This window comes from Psammomys obesus, unplaced genomic scaffold (genome assembly GCF_907164565.1).
Source record: "Psammomys obesus unplaced genomic scaffold, mPsaObe1.curated_primary_1811, whole genome shotgun sequence".
NCBI classification, from domain to species: Eukaryota; Metazoa; Chordata; class Mammalia; order Rodentia; family Muridae; genus Psammomys; species Psammomys obesus.
Genome location: NW_026596443.1, coordinates 1,927,192 through 1,951,614, shown reverse-complemented (window position 1 = coordinate 1,951,614; position 24,423 = coordinate 1,927,192). Strand labels below are relative to the sequence as shown.

General features: G+C 45.5%; 1 protein-coding gene across 4 annotated transcripts in view; it reads left to right on the top strand.

The window, feature by feature from the left end:
• Positions 1-13,545, top strand: part of Atp2b4 (ATPase plasma membrane Ca2+ transporting 4) — a 99,317-nt gene extending 85,772 nt beyond the window's left edge. For 2 of the 4 annotated variants that reach the window (XM_055598060.1, XM_055598061.1), the window contains 2 exons: positions 919-1,086; positions 9,209-13,545. In XM_055598060.1, coding sequence (XP_055454035.1) covers positions 919-1,086; positions 9,209-9,508 — 468 coding nt within the window. In that variant the 3' untranslated portion in view covers positions 9,509-13,545. Of the gene's footprint in view, positions 1-918; positions 1,087-4,447; positions 4,623-9,208 lie in introns of all 4 variants that reach the window. The other 2 variants (XM_055598063.1, XM_055598062.1) reach the window with 2 other exon arrangements.
• Positions 13,546-24,423: the final 10,878 nt, after the last annotated feature.

Here is a 24,423-nt window from a genome sequence, read left to right as displayed (position 1 = left end):
AATCCTCCTCACTTGGACTACCTTTCATCCATAATCCCATGATACTTGCTTATATTCTTCATCTGGGTCTTTTCACCCCATTATTGGAATACTTCCTTGGCCCACATGGTTGTTTCTCCACACTAACCCATCATGGCATCCTCCTCCTTCCTCTCCTCCTGTCCTTCTGTCCTTCCTGTGATTCCTTATGGTATTCTCCAAAGCCAAGGAACCATAGCCACGCCTACCCCATTCTTCCCTGCCCAGGTATAGGCTGTTTAATTAGCCAGTTGGGTCTAATGACTTAGGCAGGTTTTTATGCAGAGGGCCAGTAATTAGCATCAGACCAATCTCCAACAAGTTTCACCCTTCTGTTAGTACCAGCCTTAGCTCCAGCCTGGCCTTTTCTCTGCAGATATAATGTCTCTGCTGAGAATCCCGTAGTGCCCCCTTCAGAAGCTAAGGATGGGAGTAAGGAAGGGGTGAAACTCTTAGATAACTGTCTTCCAGTTCCTTTCTCAGTCCTTCAACTCCATATATACAATGTGCCTGTCACCTAGCTTGGTTTGCCCCAGCCCCATTTCTCCCCGCTGTGTGCCTGCTTTGTACTTCTGTTCTGCTGTCTTAAAAGACAAGGGTCACACTGGGAAAAAGAACCCAGACAGAGACCGAGCGTGAGTATAGTGAGTGTATCGATGCACATGGCTGGGAGACTACAGGAATCAAGTCCCTTCTGCGTGTCTGTGAGTGCTGGCACCTTCCTAAGAGCTGAGGCTGGAACAACTGGTTATGCTTCTGGGAGATTGGTGCTTCTTGGTGCTATCCTGATGGGAAAAGCGTGTAGCTGACAAACCACTCAAGGGCCTGGCCCAGGCCAGCTAACATCTTTTCTTCTCCAATTTGGCTGTCTGCCCTGCCCTTTGCTGTGGCTGCTCTCAGGTCATCTCTGCAATACCCACCAATTCTCTGAAGTTCCTGAAGGAGGCTGGGCATGGCACTATCAAGGAGGAGTTCCAAGAGGGACAGGAAGAGATTGATCTTGCTGAGATGGAGCTGCGCCGAGGCCAGGTCCTCTGGTTCCGTGGTCTAAACCGGATTCAGACTCAGGTACTCTGTAGTGGCTTGTCCTCACCCTGGGGGAAGAAATCTCTCCATCATGGGAAAGGGTGGGTAAGCAGCAATTCCTGGCAGCCAGCACCCTTTTCCCTTCATAAGGCTCGCTGCTCAAGGGCAGCCTGTGCTCCTTAGCTTCAGGACCAGAGGTCTCGGAGGGATTCTTCTAGGAGGGAATAGTCAACAGATGAGACCAGGGGCCACTATTCACAAGTTTATTAGCTGTGGTTGGCTACAGCCCATCCCAGGTCTGTCCTCAGAGCTGTCTTCCCACATAGGTCTATTCTAGCTCCAGTCATGACCCCAGGATAGGAAATGTGTAGGCCTTCCCTGCCTTGAAGGAAGAAATAAAAGACCGTGATTTTATAAAATTGGAAGGAACAGCTAGCATCCTGGCAGTCACTGAGTGTGACCTTTGTGCTGCCTTTGTGGTGAGTGCTGTTGTCTGAGGAGGTCTTTGTTAAAGGGGCTCACCTTCTTCTATCATCCTGCCTTGATGCAAGGCCTCTCTGGGGAATCTGAAGATTAAGTGGCTATAAACAGCAGTCTGTCAGTGCCTGATATCCTTGGAAGGATTCAGACTTACTTCTCAAAAAGGAAGAGGCTGTTTTTTTCTTCTAACCCCTTTCCATTCTCGTAATTTCTGAAATGGAATACAAATGAGTCCCCTGCTTGTAGCCCTAACCATAACCCCCCCCTACACACACACACACACACACACACACACACACACACACACACACACTTTCCATGAATAGCTACCTTCGGGTGAGCAGGCTGGCCTTGGCATTGATAATGCTTTTCCTCTGCTCTTTTCCTTGACCCTTTATTGTTTTACTGCCAAGATTCCTGAACAAACAATCAATTCCAAGATCTTGAGGGGGCTATCCTGAGTAAGGCCTATTCCTTCCTCCCAGTTGGATAGAGATCTCCAAAATATTTCATTTTCAAAAACTGGCCTTCAGCTGGTTTAGAGAACTGCTTGACTACCCTCCTCCCCTCCTTGGTGTACAGAGAAGATAAGCGAATGCACACTCTAAACTACCTGATAGGAACTATCCTCCCTGGAGCAAGACACCAGGTAGAACAGTGGGCAAGATACAGGTAGAAAACCCTGGGGCTCCTTTCCTCTCTCTCCCAGGAAGGGAATCAAATTGTGACCAGCAAAGACTGCCTCATGATGGCAAGTCCCCACCTCTGCCAGCCCTCCCTCTGAGTCCTTCCGGTACCTGTAGATCTTAGCACCTTGCCTCCCACCTCTAAAGGCCCCGTTGCCGTCTTTCAAGTCTGCTTTTTTCAAAATAACCTCTTTGCTTTTCTTCCATCCAGGATCACCTGCCTCCTCTTCTACTGTGTGACTGTTTTGTTTTGTTGTGTTTTCCTAGCCAGGATCCCTCATTCCAGGACCTCCTCTCTTCTTCGCAGTTTTCCTTCTGGGGAGCTGAGATTCATGGACCTTCCTTTTCCTTCACTGCCAGTTTCCATTCCCTCACCTGTACTCCTCTGTTTAATCCCACTGCACACATAGCTTTAGGCATACTTCTTTCCCTACTAGAGCATATGGTAGCTGGGCCAGAATGGCTTTTAAGCCTAAATTTGAGGCCAAGCATGGTGGCACATGTCTGTAATCTCAGCACTCAGGAGGCTGAGATGGAAGGATTCCTAGTTGCCAGCCTGGGCTATATTAGCTAGATCCGACTTCAAAAACAGATAATCAAAGGCCTAAATTTAGGCTCTAAAGGCAGCCTGTTAAAGATGCCACTGACAAGATCCATCCGGTCTGTTGTGATTGGCACCTGATTGAGCAAATGAGGCTGGTGTGCTAACTGCACCTTCCATGTCCAAAGCCCTCTCACCCCCACCGATTACTCAGCCTCAGCTGGATCCTTACAAAACCCCGTACTGTCTGGCTGCTGATCGGATTGCCCATCGTATTGCAGCATGGGGGCAGGGGTTGGGGAGGGGAGATGCTGCAAAGCTCCTGCCCAGGCCTGGTTAGGATTGCCCCTTTACCTGATTCTAGGCAGTTCTTCTTTTCACCTTTACCCTGCAGTTTGGGGGAGGTAAAAACACTAGAGAGCAAATATTTGAAGAATTAAAGGGCTGTACTCCTAGCACAGTAAATGCGGAGTGCAATTTCATTTGTGCAGAGTGGACAGTGTAACACTGTAAGCACCTAGGAAGGAGCCTCTGCCTTCTTTATGGGGCTTCAGCCTTCTCAAGGGCAACCCTCACCTCCTACATCTTCAGCCCTCAGACCGCTTAAAGGGTGGTGTTTTAGCTCAAGCTTGGTCTCTTCCTAAGCATTTCTCGGCTTCTCCAGAAGCTTGTATATCTCAGGCTTCTCCAGGAGCCTGACTCAGGAGGCACCTGCCATCCCATCTTCTAGGGTGGAGTCACAGGACAGAGTCAGCACCTTCTTTCTGCCACCCACCCCCCCATCCCCAGTAGTCCTAAGAGGATCCCAACTGATTTGTGAAGGATAAATGAATCCCCTTCTATTTGTTCCTTAGTACTTAGGGGTCAAGAAAAAGGGTAGTAGATTGATTAAGACCCCAGATCAGTGCATCTTTGGGGAAAGTGGTGGTTATTAATTGCCTGCATCCCTGAGGAGTAAGCTGAAAACCAACGGCCTGATCTGATAGACAAGTGGTCCAAGAGTTGCAGCCTTCCAGCACTGCCACCTGTGGGGCACCAGCCTGCCAGTAAAGGTCTCCAGGGCTTTGTGGCAATGAGCTGAATTCTGCCTCAGAATCCTGAGCTTCACTGCAGCCAGAGGAAGGATCAGGAAAGACACGTCATCCAAACTAAGCAGCCGAGTCTAGGAGTCTTTTCACCATGGCCACTGTGTGTAGACTACGTATTGCCCATTTTTCTTTAAACACAAGTTATTTTCCTGGAAATTTTGAAAAAAAAAATGATTGACTTAGTTGGTTTAGAGGCTCTTGAGCCTTAAATTTCAGTATTACATATTTTGTTTCTGGTATGTCAAATTGCTTGCCTTATTTTTAAGAGTATAGGTCAAAATAATGAATAAGCCACTGGTCTCTGCCTAGCTTTTAGTTGTGGGGAGAATTTCTTTTACATTTTAAAGGCCTTTGGACACCTGTCCAATCTGGGCTACAGAGAAAAGAAAACTGAATTGTAGCTGAGTGTTTGAAAATCCATAGCAAATAGTTCTTTAAACGAAGTGTGGTTTGCAATTAATGCCCTCTCCCACCTCTTCTTCACCTGTTGCTCTCAGTTTGAGGGTTATACTCTTGCTCTCCAACCCCTTTCCCCAGCCCTCCTGACCCCACCTTCCTCTTCCTTCTCTCTGTGGAGCAAAGCTGTCTCACTCTCTGATTCTTTACAGATTGAAGTAATTAACACATTCCAGACGGGAGCTTCTTTTAAGGGAGTCCTAAAGCGACAGAACATGAACCAACACCTTGATGTAAAGCTGGCTCCTAGCTCCTATTCAGAAGCAGTGGCACCAGTCAAATCTTCCCCTTCCACCTCCTCTGCTGGTCCACCTCCTCCTGTGGGCAGTGAGTCAGAGCCTGTTACAATGCATGATTTGCTAAATCGACCACAAGAGAGCACGTGACATCCACTTTAACCAACCATGGTTACTTGTCCTTTTGTGTTTTTTTTTTTTCCACCTTTGATCTTTTGATTTAAGGAAAGAAAAGACAAAAAAAAAAAAAAATCCTCCCCCAACTCCAGCTAAAACCAGGCTGTATGCCCTTGTATTTAATTTTTTTATGTTGGAAAGTTATACCTTAACTGTTTTAAAGACAATAACCCTATTTTCTGATTGTTCCTCTGCATTGCTTGCTGCTTCTTTTCTTGTTTGTTTGTTTGTTTGTTTTGCTTTGTTTGCTTTGTTTAGCCTCAGATTTTGCTTGCTGCTTTGTTCCTCCCCTCCTCTTCTGACTCTGCCTCTTTAGATATGAGATTAGTTACAACAAAGACCTAGGAACTCTCTTGGATGTGCAGGAGCCTCTGTCCCCAGGACCCTTCACCAGGGCCTGTGCTAATGGAGCCAGAACTGAACTTGTTGACTAGTTACGTTTCTTTCCGCTACCACTACACTGTTAGCTGGCAACAAAAGTTATAACTTGACTGGAAAAGAGAAGTTAGTCCAGCCTCTGTTTTCTTAACCTCTCAGAGATGGTTAAATCAAACGCTCGTTCAAGAACTATTTAATGCACACATGAGCAGCAGAAATAAAACCTTTCGGCCCACTTGGTGGTCTATGGCATCCCAGCTCTCAGGAAGCTGAGGCAAGAGGGTTATGAGTTTAGAAGTTTCTTAAGAGCCCCCTGTTTTCTCATCTTTTCATCTAGTTTGATTGTGAACCAGCCAACCCTGTGTATTGTATTTTGTACATTCTGTTTCAGGAAACCCTGACTGCCCAGGCTTAATTAGCACCTGTCAGGTTTCAGCCTCAGACCTGGCTACTCTCTCGCTGGGAGGTTGCTGGGCACTTGCTAATGCCTTCCTCTTTCTGGCTGGTTTAACTTCCCTTCGTGGAGCAGAGGAGAAGCATTCAGCTTGCTGTCCAGTGAGGGGCGTCCATGCTCCACCATCTCACACATCACAGGGACTTTACCTGAATGTGGGTGCCCTGTCCCCCCCCACACACACACACACACAGTCAGCCCTACGTTGCATTGCCTGTGTTTCACATGACTGTGGGGCAGGTTTTCCAGGCCTCAGCTACCTATAAGAGTTCTGGTATGAGTTGGGAATGGGAGTGGAGTTATAGTGATATAGTGATACTTTCTGTCCCCCCACACCCCACAAAGACAGGCCTGAAGGCACTAAATAAGTCTTGCCCTGCAAAGTGCAAAAGCCTCTCACTCTAGTCCTTTCTTAATCCCTTTTTTCTTAGTTCTCCCATCCTTTCTAACTAGTTTCTGTCCTGCTTAACCATTCATTTCTGTGGCAGAAAGGGCTAGTGCTGGCTCTCCCAGGGACTCAATGGCAGAGGCCAGACACCAGTGGGCTCAGAGGAGCTTGTAAGCCATGTACCCTGAGCCCCCAAAAGTTTAGACCATAGAAGAGATGGGCCACGTGTGCTCCTTCTCTAGCATGTCCCTTCCCTGGAGGTCCTAGGAGTTGCAGTTGTATATTTTCAAAGCCCACTTTCCCATCCCAGGGTGCTTTAAATGGCTTCAATTGGGCATGTGCTCTTCCTAAGGTCCCAAAGGCTTCCCTCTAGAAGGATGTCTCTAACCCTAGCCTATGAAAGGCGAGTAGAAAAGTAAAATATTCCAGCAGATAAATAGCACCTTCCTCAGATCTACACTGAGCTCAGAGTGTGCTCCACTCTCCCCTGGTGGGCCAGCTCCTGCCTCTTGAAGGAATTACTCTTCAATCAGCCCCTCAAGAAACATTGCCCAGAGCTTTTGAGAAATGATGTTCCAGGTGGCTGACTAAGCAGGGAATGCGTGACTCTTTCCCTATACCAGCTCTGCCAGCGCTCCTTGTCCCCACAAACTGCTCACACACCAGACCCTGTGCTCCTGGCACAGGATGCCAGCCTGGCGTCAGCTGGTGACTGTCCATCAGCACATGTTCTCTGAGCCAGTGTTGGAGTTGAGTAGTCTGGCCCAGGCCCCTGCCTCTCTCCCTCACCCTTTCCCCTTCCCCCTGGTCCAGGTGGTTCTCCCCAGTTCCCTGACTCCTTGCTTGAGGTCCCTTACAGGTGCCTGGCTCCCCGAAGTCTCTGGAAGTCTTGATATCTAATAGATGACTGTTCTTTGCTTCCCACCTGCCCATCCCTCTTCATTCTATCTCCTTTATTTGTTTGCCCATAAGAGTGTTATGAATCACCCCAACAGGGGAAAGAAAAAGCCCACAGACAAGCCCCAGACTCTTCAACCCTAATTTTCAAAACTAAACTCTTGTTTTATAATGGATTTCACATATAATTGCTACAATAAACTGTCCAGTTGCTTAAAAACAAACCAAACAAACAAACAAAAAACTAGAAGACGATGAACTAATGATAGATATAAAGGTCCCTTCCCTTCTGTAGGACCCTGAGAAATGTGGAGCATACAACAGGAGATGAAAATACTGCTACTGCACCTACCAAGGAGAGTAGGCTTTGGACTTTTCCCCTGGCCAGATTATCTATACCAGGGCTAAGGGCGAAGACACTGAGTTTGAGCTCATTTAATCTAACTTATCTTATGCAAATATTTCAAGTATAGGCTAACTTGGGACCACCCAGACGTTAGGAGCCTCCATTCTGCCTGATCTTACCCAGATCTGAACAGAGGAAACCTGACTGGTGAAAGCCACCACCAGATGGTCAGTAGATCCACAGAAGGATGGAAAGCAGTCCCTCACTGTCTTCCAGGAGGTCCCAGATGCCTTTACGCTTCTCATGTATGCTGCAGTGTTGAGTTGACAGTTGAGTGACAGAGTCCCTTGCCTTCCAAGCTCTGAACACTCTAGTCATGGATGGGTTTGTAGCTACTATAGAGGAGAGAGGCCACAGAAGGAAAGCCTCAGCAGAGAAGAGAGCACCACAGTTCTGATGGTGAGGCTGCTGTAGGCAATGTCTTTGAGGGATCAGTAAAATTATGAGATGTCCCAGGACAGGAAATCCAGCTGGTTTATTTGGCTGACTGTGTGATGCTATCTCCATACTCTTGCTTCTTCTGTAGGGATTATTTTTATTTAACAGCAGAAGAATGAAAGAGACACTCTTATCCCAATGCCTTCTACTCCTTCCTAACCTCCTCCTGACCTAGCAATTTCTTTTGCATTACTCTCATTTCTTTTCTGAGAGAGAATGCATCTGAACTAGACAAGGATTGACCACTTCCCCCAACAAAAACCATCTTATAACCCCCAGCCTTTCCTGGCCTCCCTTCTCTGTTCTCTCTGGCATCTAACCCTCCCCAACACCACACACCAGTCTATCAACCCAGATTCTAAACCATGCTTGAGTAACACAGTTCAGAAATGTAGAATTAGCAAGACAATAACAATGGAGGGGGAGACACCAAAAGGATAAATGCTAATGATTAAGCAAAAGCTGCTCCCAGTATTGATTGCAGCCAGTCTTCTCTAGACTCCTGACTGACTGAGTCCCTTCTTCTCAGCAGCAGACTGAAGACTGACAGGGCAACATGTTTGTCCTCTCCCCAGGAACACTGCAAAGTGTCTCCTTTCTTCATTCTTTTCCACTGTCCTGTCAGAAAAGCCAGTCATTTGACGCTGGCCTCCTGGATTAGGTTTCTGTCCTGGTCCTCTGCTTCTTTTACACTGGGTCATATATCTCTTCACACTATGCAAATGGCTGGGCAAAGCAGCATGAATTTACACTTTGGGTTTGAGCAACATTGCTATAGATTGGGTATAGACGTGCACTTGAATGGTGAACACCAGGCCTTCCTCAATAGACAGGGAAAGGCTTCTTTTCACACCGATGATTTGTCTGCATCTTCTAGAGGACAAGCGCATAGAGGGGAGGCTTTCGTGGCAGAGGGGACACAGTGAGGTTGTGGGATGTGAAGAAGGGCATGTCTTCTGAAGCACCAGTCAGGGACGTTTCATTTCCCGCATGCTGTAGAATGAAGGTTGGTTTGTCTGCCTGTGCACAGTACCCAGGGTCACGCATCACCCAGTGTCTATCGTGTGCAAATTGGCGAATGTTGGCTTTTGAGGGGTTTGAAACATATCACAAAACTGCAGTGTGTAATTTTCCCATCCCACATTCACAAAAGGTTTGGCCTCCATACAGAAAGTCACCATGTGAATTGTCTTTTAAGTTCATTCATTAATGTCAACTTGGTTCCTATATGCTGCACTCCATCCAAAAGAACTAATGAATTTCCTGGCTTGACTTCATTTTAAGAGAGGGTTGTTTGGGAATGCTAAGTTTGCTTTGTGCTGCTTCTTGGAATGCAACCTTTGAAGTGTTCTTATTGTCTGCGTCACTCACTCCGCCCCTTGCTTGAGATCTGAGGTGTGCAATGGTTTGGGTCATTGAGCCATCATGTTTGGTGGCTCAGGGTTTGTTTCTCTCCCCTAACCACTTAAGTTTTCTTGTTCTGCTTGTAAATTCTCACCTCCCTATCTTCTCATCCTCTTTCTTGTTCCCCTGGTATAGATCAAAGTGGTCAAAATGTTCCATAATGTCCAAGACGCCATTCAAAATTCCAACAACCAAAGCTCCATCCACAGTTTCATGACCTCGCCTGAATATACTGCAGAAGAGGAATATCCACAGACATTAATAGGTGATAAAGAAGATAATATATCAACTACTAAGGAGGAGACTAGGGTGCTCCTGTTGGATGGTGAGGCTGCTCCTCAAGACAACACAAACAATGCCGTGGATTGCAACCAAAAGCAAATCATTGCCTCCCATTCTGGCAGCCCTCTCCAAAGCCTGGAGACATCAGTTTGAACTTCTGTTCTCTAATTCCCGTCCCTGCTTTCCCTGTTTCTTTTCTCTTCTGTCCCATCTATAAGGTAATGATGGGACTTGTCACTGTTATATCAGCTGCACCTAAGTGTGTGAGAACCCCCACCTGACCATGAAGAAGCAAGAGCAGAGACCTACAAGGATTCAAACCCTGGGCAGGTAATGGTAGATCTCCTCCTTAGGTATACCAGTTGTCATTTTTAAAGAAACGATGACATCCTTGGCATCACCCAACCCAAAGATTCCCACATGTGTCACCACCTCCTGACTCGGAGATTTTATTCTCTGAGTTTCTGCCATTTACAAGCTAAGTTGTGGGCTCAGGGAGAGACAAATACCCTGTGTTTATGTTTCAGTAGAGTGATTATTCTCAAAACATTTTTTTTTCTATTTTGAAAATGTATGCTCTAAGGCCTCAAGCTCTTCCTGCCCTTCAGTCTGACCTCTCCAAGGTTCTCTGGATCTTAGATTCTCTATGACCCTTATCATCTTTCCTTTTATTCTTTTTTTTTTAAACTGTAGTAATTACAAGAATGGAAAGGACATGGACATGTTGAGTCAACTGTGGCCCTTCTGGCCCCAAGAGAACCTTTCATTTTGTTCTAGAGGCTGGCAGATTTCTTGGCTAAAATGGTCTTTTTGGAGCAAATGAGATGGTGAAGTATTTCCCTGTTGTTACCAGATCAGCTCCGACTTCTGAATGTCAATCTTCTTGGGTGCATAGGGTTTTTTAAGTGCCAGGGAAATCAGCCATGACCGTGAAGCTTGCATATGTGTAATATACAGTTTTTACCATAAGCCTGAGCTTCTTCCTTATAGAGTGGTAGCAAGAGAATGAATGGGGCACGATCCTGCCTTCTAGCTAGATGAAGAGTTTCAGGACCAATATGGGGCAGGCCTAGGACCAGAAATCAAGAAGCAGACTATTTTCAAGGGCATTTGCCAAGGTTCTTTCAGGGCAGAAACTACTGTTGGGGGAATGAGTGTTACAAATCCTTGGGAGGGGCTAAAGAGCCAATCCTTCCCGGGTCTAAGAAAATCTCCCTGCAGGCTAGATGCCTGGGTACCAGCTTTGCCATTCTCTTCACTTTCCTTATTCTATGCTTTGTTTTGCTTTCCATCGCTAAGGAGGTCCCTAACTTTTGCAAATACTTCAATGTTGAAAAAGCATAGCCAAAAGAAGATACTTTCTGACAGTGCCCAGATTCAAGGTGCAAAAGGCCCTCCCTGGAAAGCTCTCTGCCCCCTCTCCTGGCTTTCACACACCCTCTTCCAGCTTTCAGCAGCCTGCTCCATGGCAGCCTGGGAAAGCCCGTGCCTTTCTACCCTGAACACTGCCCAGAGCATCCTCTGCCCACCTTCCTCTCAAGAGCTGGAAAGTTCACCAAAAGGGACTTCGCCTTACTGGGACAAGGTGGAGGCACATTCCCAGGTGCTCCGTTTGTATCCCTGCTGTGCTGATTTAAGCATTTTTGTGCAGGTGGATTCATGTCCCTTAGTCCCGTCTCCCATTAGGTCAGTGAAGCCTGCCTCCCTCTTTCTAGGGGGATGGGAATAAGAGAGGGTGCATGAGGCTCATGAGAACTGACAGGTTTCCACTTGGGAGAGAAAGGCAAGATGGACTTGTCCACTCTTAGCCTTTTCTTCTACAGATCTTCTTTCCCCACTTGTCACCCAAGCTGCCCAGATAGCATGAGTGAAGAAACAGTCGCCATTCCACTCTCATTCCAGCGTAACCCATCGTTATAGGAAGTAGGGAAAAGGTTTAAGTTGGATTTTGTAAAATTACACACTTCAGCAATCATCTTGTGGAGGAAAAAGCATCTCACTTGAGGTGTTAGTTATCTAAAAATGTATATTTAAGTACTTTAGAAGATTTGATTACCTCAGATAATTTTTTAAAAGCAAGCCAATAACCAGCTTCGAGGGCCATTTCACCATCCTTGCTTCCAAGGATCTTGTGGTGCCTGGCAGGCTACTCCGAGTGCTTATGTCTACTTTTTCAAAGTCAACAGGTTTTTGTGTGTGTGCATGTTCTAGTTTCCATAGTAAGAGAGAAAATAGGGAAATATTATGCAAAAAAACTATAGTTTTCTTTAGATCAGAAACTGATATTTTTGAGTCATATATATATGTTGTTGAAGGAATTTCAAATAAAGTGCTGTCATGTAACACTGTGGAAGGGAGCACACAACCAGCTGTTTGACATGACAGGTGACTCAGTATATTTGTAATTGGTTTAAAAAAAAAAAAACTATAACATACTTCCTTTCTCCGAGCAGCCATCTTTATATTTAGGGAAAAAAAATTGTTGGGTTCTAGACTTTTTTAATATGAACTTTGTTGATATGGAATTGAATGAGTTCAAGTGTTTCTGTGCATATGTTTTTATATGTTTTTTTCTATTCGGTTTCAGTGATCCAGGTAGCAGTGAGTAAATATAACATAAGTTAATAACACTTTCCCCTAAATGGTGCTTCGGATTTGAAAGAGGTCTGATGGGGAGAAAGAGACTATATCCTAGAGCCCTTGTTTGATAAACCTAGAAAAAAACGGGTAAGAACCTGCAGGTAGCAAAGGAAACACCTACAAAGAGGCTTCTCAGCTGTCAGGACATGGGTGTATGCTGCCATGGAGAGAAAGTGCCAGGCTTGTTGGTAACCAGGCTTGAGGATCAGTTGGGTTTCTGTCTCTTGAGGAATTAGATGGCAGAATGGTATGACAGTCTGGTCCCTCCTGGTTGTCAAGGCTACTCTGATATGGAGTTTTCATTTCTTTATTTTTCTTTCACTTCCTCTTTCCCCTGGAGTGACCCCATCAGTGAGTTTCTGTGTATAGATCTGAGTTGTGACATCCTTCTGTTTCATATGATACAGCAGACTGGAGACAGAGCTCCAAATTGGAAAAGATAAATACGACAATGGCTACTTGCAGCTCTGTCTGACGGTCTCAGGCTAGGTCCTTCTCAACCGTCCTTCGCTGTCTTTAACATACTATCCTCATCCCAAAAGACTTAAGAGAGACCAGCTAGGCTCCCTTTGGGCACTCATGGATTCCTCGGGTTTAGATTTCTTTTTGCCTTCAGGCTTTAGGGGAGAGTTGCACAGCTCAATGACAGTGACTACCTCACTGCCGAAAACCCAGAGGGGCACTGGAACTTGAGCGTGCCAGAATCCTCTCCTGTACCCTTCCCTTCCCTCCCCCCGCCTTACAATTGAGGATACATGTGGTACCGTCCCCATCTGCACACCCGATGCCCTTCTGCGTCCAGGACCCGCCCCGTGGCACTGGGGGAATGGGCACTTACAATGCCTACTGTTCTAAAGCCATTCCAGCCTCCTCCTCAGAATAGACCAGACACCCACCCTCCCTCCCTTCCGTTTAGCTCAGAGCCAGAACTTTTGCCTTCCCAGCTCTGCAGTTAGGCCTGCTGTCCCCTTTCTTCTTGGTTGGGAGAGGTGACAGGAGATGAGCTCCCTGCAACTGAATCAGCCTTTGGTTCATGTTTTCTCCCCGTATGTATATATGCCATATGTAAATATGCCATATATGTGCCAACAAATTGATCTACGCCATCTTTTCTAGTCGGCATGCAGATAGGAATTTTGAGTTTCTTCTCATTAACTAGTATAATGAGCACTGGTATTTTTGTACAAAAGAAAAAGGAAAAAAAAAACCCAGAAAATTGACTTTTGTGGTCTGCATGACAGACATGAGATATCAAAGCAATGTATATCCCAGCGTGTGTTGCTATAGTTTGCAGTTCAGCTTAACAGTGCACCCAATCTGTATTTGCATTTGATATTATTTAAGCTCTGTGTATAATGTTTTGCATGTATTTATGTGGTTCTTGGGAGGGGGGAAGCTATAAACTGACAAATCTGTACTGCAAATGTGTTATCCCATTGACACAGGATGAAAAGGAGTTTTAAAGGGGGTAATTTTTTTGGAACCAATAAAGCTTTTTGCTGATGAACAGAAACCAATGCCATGCACTGAGAATAAAAACCCGTGCCCACTTGTAATGTGCTGTGGTCCATGTGTTTATACTTTTGGGTCGTACCACTGGAGCTGCTGGAGCTGAGAATGGTTTTCCCTTCACCACCTTTGGAGCAAGCTTAGGGCTCACTACCCTGAGGACCAGCCTCATTCCTTTGAAGAAGCAGCGTTTTTGTGCACAGTTAAAGTTGGGTAGAGTGCACAATCCAGGTCAGGAAAGCTGAGGTCTTGGGAAGGATGAACAAGACGATGCCTAGCATAGGCCCTCCTTCTTCTCATTCTTCCCCTCCTCCCCATCTCTTCCCCCTTCTCACGTTGCCCCCTCCCCCTTCTTAAAATGCTTTTATACAAAGTTAGTCCCTCCCTATAGTGACTGCTTTTTTCAGGGAGACAGTCTCCATGGTTGTTTTTGTTTTTAATCATCCCTTTCATTGCCTTTGGGCATGGCTGGCATTAGACCCTGATGAGTCTTTGTAGCTCTCACCCAGGTATACAGTCACGTTCCCTGCTCCCTTTTAAGTCACCCCCTCTAGAAAAGGACCCTGTCTCTTGTCTTGGTTTCCTTAGGAAAAGTATGTTAGTGAAGGACAGCCAGCATTCACTGGTAGTTTCTAAAGGTGCTGGTTCAAAAGTAGGACCAACCTGGATGAAAAGACTCAGGCTATGTCTCTTTAAAAAAAAAAAAAAAAAAAAAAAAGGCTGGGTAGTGGTGGCACATGCCTTTAATCCCAGCACTCAGGAAGGAGAAACAGGAGGATCACTGTGAGTTTAAGGCCAGCCTGTTCTACAGAGTGAGTTCCAGAACAGCCAAGAATACACAGACAAAGCTGTCTCAAAAAAAAAAAAAAAGTTTTTTGTTTCTATGTATATGAGTGTTTTGTCTTCGTGTATGTCTATATACCTTATGCCTGATGCCCAGGGAAGCCAGAGGATGTCTTTGGAGTCCTGGAATTGGACTTACAGATGGTTTTGAGCCTCTATGTGGGTGCTGGGAGCAGCAAGTGCTCTTAACTACTGAGCCATCTCTCCAGCCCCCAGCCTAAGGATTATCCCCAGCTTTCTCATTTGTCCCTGATTGCTTTCCATAGGCACTGACATATGGACCATTTAGTTTCTTTTAAATGGAGGCTGGGAGGTAGTTAATTAAATAAATTTAAACTTTAAAGGAATTGGAGCCTTATTTGATAACGAAAGCCATAAAAGAGTCACAATAAAACTTGCTTTTTTTTCCCATTGTAAGTGCCTTCCTAAATACCCTTGCTAGAAAGGATGTCACACACACACACACACACACACACACACACACACACACACACACGTGTGTAAATGTAAGATCCTTTGACCCCATATTTCTCCTTTTACCCTCCCATCTTGTCATTATTGGGTGTATATCTGAGCCTTTCTGCTAAGACATCAGATCTTAAAAACACAACCTCCCAATTTGGATAGTAAGGAATGGTGTCTGGCCAAGACTGCTGTTTCTTAAGGTATTAGTTCTGTGGGGCATAAAGGCCACTTTGGTTCCTCTGGCACAGTTGAACATGAAAGAGAGCAGGTTCTTACCTTCTTTCCTTCCAGTTTTAGAAGATAATGATAATAATAATTGCATCTTTAGTAATTCAAAATCTCCTCTCTTGGTTATGTGTCTTCTCAGTGTAGTCACTGAGTAGTTTAAAGTTATTGCTGTGCCTGCCTGATTCCTTCCCAAGCCAGGGTGCTGTGGCAGGTCCACAGATAACCCCTGTGGTTACCAGCTCCTGCTCTGCATCTGTCAGGACATGATCTTGTCACTGGAAGCAGGAAGAAGAGGAATGGTCTGTCTTGACAGGCAAATGATTTTACAACTTTACTGTGAATAAAACAAATATGTCCTTTTATGGCTGTGTGGTGTCCTGAACTTCTGACTGCCTTCAGTGTGAACCTAAGTCATAAGAAATAGGTTGGGCATGGTGGCATGTGCCTTTAATCCCCACATTGAAAGGCAGAGGCAGACAGATCTCTGTGATTTCAAGGCCACCTGGTCTACAGAGTGAGTTCCAGTATAGCCAGGGCTATGTAGGAGACCCTCCCTGTAGGAGGACTCTGATCTCAGCTTTGCTTCTTCACTACCTGGGTTTTCCATGCTCTGCAAGGGCATCAAGATACATGGCTGGTTTTCAAACTACATTTGAAACTCAGAAAATCCTCAAAGATGATTCAGAGCACAGGTGTTTGACAAAAATAGTGGTTCTTTTTAAAAAGTGTTTTGTTTTGTTTTTGACCATGTGACTGGGGCCTGTAATCCAGGCACTTGGAAGCCTGAGGCAGAACTGCAATGCATTCAAGAACAAAAGTTTATGCTACACGCTGAGGTCAAGAACCACCTAAGCTACAGAGTGAGTAAGTCCCTGTGTCAAAAGACAGACGTTTGTTTGTAGGGTTTGTTTTATTTCATGTGTATGAGCATTTGCCTATATCTATCTATGTACGCCATGTGTGTACCTCCTGGTGACTAAGGAGTAAGAAGAGGGCAGATACTTTAGAACAGGAGTTACAGGTGGTTGTGAACCTCCATATGGGTGCTGGAAAACGAACTCAGGTCCTCTGTAAGAGCAAAAAGTGCTCTTAAGTGCTGAGCTATCTCTCTAGCCCCTTTGTTTGATTTTTGTTTGTTTGTTGTTTGGTTTGCTTTGGGTTTGTCCTCCAGAGTAGCTGTACCTTTCTAAATGACTTACAAACATTGAACTAGGGACTGAAGAGACGACTCAGCAATCTAGGCATCTGCTGCTTTTTCCAAGGACTCCTGTTCAGGTCCCAGCACTGACATCAGGCAGCTTGCAACTGTCTGGTAATGTCATTTTCAGGGCATCTGAAATTCTGGCCTCCATGGGTACCTGCACACACATGGTACATATATGTACAGCAGACATACATACATGCACACAAATTTAAATGAACAAAAAATTTTAAAAAGGACATTGAACTAGCTTATGGAGAAGGTCTCTGCCATCTCTAAAATGTTGATTTTAATTTAACAACAACAACAAAATTAAACAGAGGGCTGGGGAGATAACTCAGTGAAGTGCTTGCCATTCGAGCAAGAAGACATGAGTTCAGTCCCAGAAGCTCCTTGAAAAAACAAACAAACAAACAAACAAAAACAGGCATAGTGATTGTTGGTATTTACATAAAAATTATGCCATGCATACAACAAATCTTATATGAAAGAGTTTTTTTCAGGGGAAGGGAAGTGGAAGAGAGTTAGGACCTGAGTGAGCCATGAGGGCAGAGAGATGGGAGGGGGGATGACAGAGAAACAAAGGCAGAGAGAGCAAAAGAGGAGAGCAAGAGAGAGAGGGTGGAGGTGGCAGACTGGTTCTGTCTGAAGCAGCTGCCCGGGAAGATGACATAGGACGCAGGTACTGACCAATGTTGTCAGGACTCTAAAGGCCTGTAAGGGCGGGCCGGTTGAATTGTTTGTACAACAGAACATTCTTCCCCTTTTGTTTAATTAAACAAATGAGGAAATAGGGTGGTGTGGTGAGGAGGGATGAGGACTTTGGGCTGCTTCTCCTGCAAGGCAAGTTAAAGTATATAAACGTAGGTTCATTGGAAGCTCTTGATCACCATGGAAGGAGGTAAGAGAGCGAGAAAGAGAGAAAAGAGCACCAAAATGTCCAGATTACATGGTGAAGAGGAGGGGAAGCCCTGGCCCTGGAAAGTTCAAGATAAGGGTTGGGGTTTTCCAGCCATGCACTCCAGCATATAGGGACCAAGGAATGCTGGGAGAACCTGGAGATATTTGTCTTGAAGCACACCATTTTAGCCTTTTGTTAATGATGAACAGAGAATGGGTGATGACTCTCTTCTGGCTACTTCCTGCTGACACTGGGGTGGTGATAGGGAAGCCACAAAGCTGGAATGTTGGCCAAGTCCAGGAAGAGCAGGCTGTTGTATTTGCTGTCCAGAATCTGAGAATATCTGTGGCTGGGAAGGAAAGTGCAGGCCCGGCTTGATGCAGTCTACAAGGTTAGACTGGAGCATCTGTGGGGAGCTGCCTTGGTGCTGTCTTAGGTGTAGGAATGACCTGCAGGATACTAGAATGTATATATGGGCAGAAGGAAAAGTTAAGTAGGTTATAGAGAAAATTCCCTTTAGGTGTACATTTGAAACTTTGGGGAGAGCAAGTAGAGAGGGAAGGTTTTGTATTGAAGAAGACTTGGGCATGGGACCTCCATTAACCCGATTGCTGGCAATAATTCAAAAACATTTTGTTTTGGATCTGTCATCTAAGGGATACTGAGGCCAAGTCTGGTTGAAGAGGCATGTAAGCTTAGAAACCCTTAAAGTAGGCGCTAGGTGTAGAAATCTGAAATTCTGCAGAAGACATCCCAGAGGAGAATTTGGAGGATGGACAGATGGTCTGTCCCATTGGGCAGGCAGGAGCAGTGGCCTATCAAGGTGTAACAAGAGCAAGATCTGACTCAGTAGATTGGTGTGGTACAGTATGTTCCAACAGCTTTTCAGCGTTGGCCAGAGACCAAGGGCACAATTGCCTGTAGCAGACCTGGTTTACCTAGCTGGGGTGACAAAGATAGATAGAAAACTAGGGCTCACTGGCCTGCCAGCCATGCAAGCCTAACCAGTGAGCAGATAAAGACCCTTTCCCACAAAGCTAGGAAGACCAGGAGGTAGTGGCACACTAGTTTCATCACAGGGCTCAGGAGGCAGAGGTAAGCAGATCTTTGAGTTCAAGGACAGCCTGGTCTACAGAGGGAATTACAGGACAGCTAGGGCTGTTACACAGAGAAACCTCTCTTTAAAAGAAAAAACAAAAAACAAAACCTAGATGGGTGGATGCTGAGAACATCATTCAAGGTGTTCACACCAGACCACTGACCTCTGCCTTTCACAGATCTAAATATACATAGTAACACATACACACACACACACACACACACACACACAAACACACACACACAAACACACACACACACATACATGTGTGTATGTATCCAGTACATGTTTGAAAACAAGCCTAATTTAGACACCTCAAGTATCTCCCCCACCTTTTTTTTAGCAAACATACACACAAATAAAATCTATAAAACTTAGTGATTGGAGCCTGTTGATAGTATTATCTAGCTGATTGTATAGTAGAATGAAAAACTGTTTTGGAATTTGATATAGAAAGAGCAGTCATTTGGAAACCCAAAGATGTAATCCAGCTTAAATATTGTTAATTTGAGAGAAGTGAGGAGGAGCCACTTGAGGTGGAAAAAGCCTGCTGGGAATTAAAAGGCCCTTGTCAGATCCTGACCTTGCTACTCACTTGCTGGGTGACTTCAGGTCTTCCCCACTCTGATACTCTGTCCATTCTTGCTCTAGGCTTTCGCTGTTAGTAATAACTATCAGAGGCAGAGTGGAATTTCTCTACCACTGTTTTGTCTCCCTGGAATGCACTGTAATTGTGTGCTTTTGAACACTACGACACACTGGGGCATGTGCCAGCAGGCTTCCCCTTGGGCCCAGCCACCTGTATCTCTAACAAAGACAAATGCTTCACATCCCTGAAGCCTAAGAATTCTTTTCTAATTCAATTCAGGCACTGACCAAGCTTGTGGCCAGCAAGACCTGAGTGAGGGCACTGTCCTCTTTTCTCCTGTCTTTGTAAATTGGTCCACTCATTCAGTAAGCAATGAAGTTGGTCATGTCAGGCGTGTGTGCATTGAAGTTGAATCAAGTGAAACACACACACACACACACACACACACACAACCATTTTTAATTTACTCTTATGGGAAAGAGACAAAACAAATATGTGCCATGTCAAAGGGTGATTATGGCCAAGATAGAAAGTAAGGTAAATGGGGAGAGAGAGCACAAGAGGGGAGAACAGAATTGTCAGGGAAGGCTGTTGTAATAGATGTTTGTGGATCCAAAAAAATCTGGAAGAAGTTAGAGTGGACTGAATGGATAAGTACCAGCAAGGGTTGGCCCTGAAACAAGAAGATCACAGGTGGAATTGAGTGACTGTATGGGAAAGCAAAACTGGCAGATTCAGAGCCTGGAGGCGAGTGTGCAATGAGAGTTCAGAAGAGGGTCTTCACGAGGGTGCAAAGATCTCCCCTCCAGTTTAAAGGGCTCACACCATCTGTTGTGCAGCTGTGGTGCAGAAGACAAGGGAAAGCCATACCTCAGTGGCCTAAGCTCCTAAGAGAACAGAGAAGTCCAAGCCCCATTATCATGCCATTGTCTTGTGGCACACAAAATAGCAAAACGGAGATGCCACCCTCATGTGCTTGGGGCATCTGGTCAATGAAATGACACAATGTTTTATTGCTAGGAGTGCTCTACTCATTTTCAAGAGACACAGAGAAAACAGCCTTGACCTACACCTTCCATCTTGTGGCTCCCATTGTTACATTCACCACCTGGGCTACAAATAGGTGTTGTGCCTGCTCTGCTCCCCTGAGACTTGCTACAACCATCTGGTTCCTGCTGTGACTATCACTGTTTCCTGTGCTGGGTGCTACCCTTTCCTGTCAGGACCCACGCGTCAGCAGTCATCTACTTGTCCTCTCAGAGGAGAAACTCTGGCCACTTGCACCTTGGGGACCAAGGAGAGTTGGGTTGTTATTAAAAGACAGAGGCCATATCTGGGCACCGCCGTTCTCTAGCTCTCAAGCTGTTGGGTCTCTAGGAACGCTGTAGAGGCTGCTAAATAGAAAACCCCAGAAGAACCAAGGAGGCAGAGGCCAGGTCTGCCCTTGGAACTTCCCTTTCTATCAGCAACACCAACAACAACCCAGTCAAGGTCCAAGCCTTAGTGGGTGTGCAGGGACCGCCCCTGCCTGGCCTCAGTTCCCTAGGCTGCTCTGAATGTTCCCCAGGCTGCTCAAAGGTCTTGGATGGAATGGAGGCTGGAGCAGAATAGGGAGGGGGCTGTACTGATTTTCTCACATCTTTATCTCAAAAGAAAGGAATTTGCTACCTTTGTTCTGCTTCAGACCTGTCTTGACTGGAAAGGCCTCAGGGACAAAAGAGTGAAGGGGAAGGACTCCATAGAACTTTTCCTGTCATCTAGGGCTTTCCCAGCCCCCAAAACTTCCAAAAAAGGAAGCTAGGTTTAGGTTGTTTTTCACTCTTTCATACAAGGCAACTTAGACTTTTTTTTTTTTTTCCAGAAATGTAAGAGTGACAGTTAACACCTTTGTGCGGCAAAGATCAGCCACAAGAGCCCAGGCTTCCTTCCTGTAAGAGCAGCATTGCCCTTGTCCCTTGGTAGAATGCAGAGCAGGAAGAATGAAAAGCCACTGAAGTCCAGTAGCTCACACCATCATACTGTGGATCACAGACCCGGCAGCAAGAATCAGAAAAGTCGAGAGAGCTCCAATTACTCTACGTGAGCAAATCTGGGCTCTTAGACTCAGGAATTCCACTCTTTTGCACCAAGGGTATCATAGACCACTCGGGGAGACAAACTCACATCAAAGGCAGGTGTCCTCAACCATGTCACATACAGAGCTGTAGAGACACAGAAGACCCAGGTCCCTAGAGGGGAAAGCTCACTGCGGTGGTTGTTTCAAAGCCTGGACAAATGACTGAGATGCCTATTTAACATATCACAGCAGACCTAGGTGTCAGTTCTCCCAGCCTCTCTAACTGTTATAGGGTATGGCTGCCATATCCTTTGCTCTCTACCATTGCCCCTCCCCCAACACTCCACCCTTGGGGCTGGGTTGCCCTTCCTCCAGGGCTTTTTCAGCCATTTTTGTTACCCACCTCTTTTTACCTTTTGCCCTCTTGGTTGCTGTACCTGGTTCCCTCTCTCTGTTCTGCCCAGTTCACGAACCCCAAAAGACCAGGAATAAACAGACTCCTCTGTAAATACATGAGGTTCTTTTTATTGTAAATTACAAGCTGCAGCTTGGGCCCACACTCCCCACCACCAAAGGGGGGAGAGCTGAGCGCCCCGTGCTCAAGTTAGTTGGGTGATTTAAAGATTCTGGTCCCTCCCAGCATGCCCAAGGCAGGGACAATTCCTGCCTGGCAAGCATCTATTGGTCAAAATGCTACATTTTAAATTGATTGGCTATAGGAAGGTCCCCACACCATTAATGATCTGGTGTCCCTCCCTAAAGGGATGGGCCAGTTTCCTAGCAACTGTATCTCTAGTGGGTGGGGAAAGAATACAATAAGATGGGTTCTTCCCCTCAGGGCATTACTGGACTTCTCCACCCGCCTAGTTCAGGCCTTAAATAATAGCTGCTAATTTTTAATCTTTTGGTCTCTCATCTCCACTCCTTTTCCTTCCCCATTCTCCTAGCATGGCTCAGGGTTGTGTCCATTCCGAACTCTCCCAGATGTCCCTGCCTCTGACTATGCTTTCCCTCTTATCTACAATCAATTTTCTCCTCTACCATACCTAGAAGCAGTCATGCCCTTCCTTTTTATTTCTTTTTGTTTTTCTCTATTCAGTGGTGACTCTTGAGCCACATTTTCCTTTTATTAAAAATATATATTTCTATGTTTTGTTTTGTTTTTCTAAAAATAACATTTGAGCCAGGCACAGTGGCACACACCTGTAATCCCAGGACTTCAGAAGACAGAGGCAGGCAGGTCTCTGTGAGTTTGAGGCCAGCCTGGTCTACAAAATGAGTCCAGGACAGCCAAGGCTACACAGAGAAACCCTGTCTCAAAAAAAAAAAAAAAAAAAGTTTGATGGTTGTGACAATCCTAGCAGTGAGAGTCCAAAGAAGATAGTAACAATTACCTCAAGGCCTGCAAACCAGAAAGGACCAGCACACAGTTTCAGATATGACTTTACTGGGCTTGTACAAGGGGAAAATGCTGATAAAATAAAGATACTTGGGCAGTGACCGACCATACAAGGGAGGGTAAATAAGATCTGTGTGTGATACATGCGCCCACAAGGGAGAAGCTGTTGTGGGTATAAACATGTTTTTGTTTTGGTGCCAGGTGTGGGATGTGGGGCTAATTCAGATGGTCCTCAGCAGCAGACTATTTGCCTCATTCCGGCTCTGAGAAGAGCTCTTTGTCAGTTGCAGATAGTTTAATTCTGAGGACTCTGGAGAGAAAATAAACACCAAAGCCCAAAGAGTGAGAAGCTGGGAGAAGGAACAAGGCTGCTCCTGCTTCCTCCTTGCTGTTCCTGGTTGCTGTTGTGAAACAAGAAGGTGGAGATCTGAAATGAGGATTGGACTGGCTCCAAGGAACCTGACCACCCTAACTATGAAGAAGCAGCTAAGAATGAACTGCGGCCCCTCTCCCACTAACCCTTTCTCTCTCTTATCTGGTGTAGGGCTGTTGGAAGGGATTGGAGTGCAGTAGGGAGAAAAAGATAAAGGAAATGTAAATAAAAGAGTTTTTGTTTTGTTTTTTTTTTAAGTACGCTAACAAGAAGCCATGTAGCACAGATATCATTCCAAGGGAAAACCTAAGACTGGCTCCCCCCAATGAGCAGAAAACTATGGGACAGGAGAGTTTGTGGATGTTTTGTTTGCAACAGAGCCCAGACTGGCCTCAAACTCTCAATCCTCCTCCTCAGCCTCCTAAGAACTGAGGCTACAGTTAATAAATATAAGAGAATGAGATTAATGTCGCTATAACATCATAATAGGCCCTGTTTAATGAGCTTGTGTGTGTGTGTGTGTGTGTGTGTGTGTGTTCTGAGCCAAACATTTTTCATTAGTGGTCCAATTAATTTTCACAGCAATATTGTGGAATTACTGTTGCCAGTTTACATCTAAGAAGATAGCACCAAAAAATAAAAAATAAAATAATAAAAGCTGCAAGGATCCTCTGGGTGGTTAGAATTTGAATGCAGTTGAGGAAGCCTTTAACTAGGATTTGTGTCGTCCTGAAGACTTCTGTAAAGACTCTGGCATTCAAGGCACTCATAACACAACATACAACCCCCACCTCCATCAGGGAACTTTGCTCACCAATATATTTAAAACCGATCTGAATGTAGTTTGGCAACATATGCCTATAATCCCAGCACTCAGAATTCTGAGGCAGGAGGATTTAGGAGTTCAAGGTCAGCAAGACCCTGACTGAAGAAAATAAGCAAGAATAAAACTAGTCCTACTAGTTTATAATCATAAGTCACACTCAATTCCTAAAATGATTTTGAAAGGTTTCAAAGAACACTAGAAGAATCCGGTTTAAAACATACACCCTGTTTCCCAAGACACCCTCCTCCTACCATTCTGAGAAAGTACTCCCACCTTCTTATCTTAATTTATTAGCCAGATTTGACTTGTGGGAGGGAAGGAGAACAGGATAGAGAAGGGATGTGGGCTAGCAGCAGAGGGGAGAATCCCTCTGAGGTTGTATCACTCAGTCATGGCAGCAGAATGGAAGGAAGGCTGCTCTGGCTGAAGCAGGCTGGGAAAACCACAGAGATCATTACACACAGAACTTGTGTGGAACTTGCCTGTTAGACCAATCTGGCCTCCAACTCAGAACATCTGCCTACTGGAATTAAAGGCATGTGCTGCCACCGCCCAGCTAGAGAAATCCTGCTTTTTATTTAGACCTGATATGAAGGTAATGTAGGCAGAGACCTAGGTTCCAGCCCTGTAGCCAGCTGCCATCAAGCCATCTGTTAGAGCTAAGCAGGTTCCCTGGAGGGTAGTAGGTGAAGGCCTGGCATGACAGGGTTTACTGCAGAGTACAGGGCTAGTCTTCAGACCCCTGGGACCCTAAGAGAGTCAGAACAAGCAGGGTACGCTGGGCTCTGGAAGCCAAGGACTCCAATGTCCACCTGAAGGAGGTCATAGAAAGGTGTGATGACAGAAGCCCTGTCCCTTTCATTTACCTGGAGCTTCTCCTGGTTTGGGAAGTGTGGTTGGAAAGGCTCTCTGCATACTCGATACACTCTCAGGACTTTT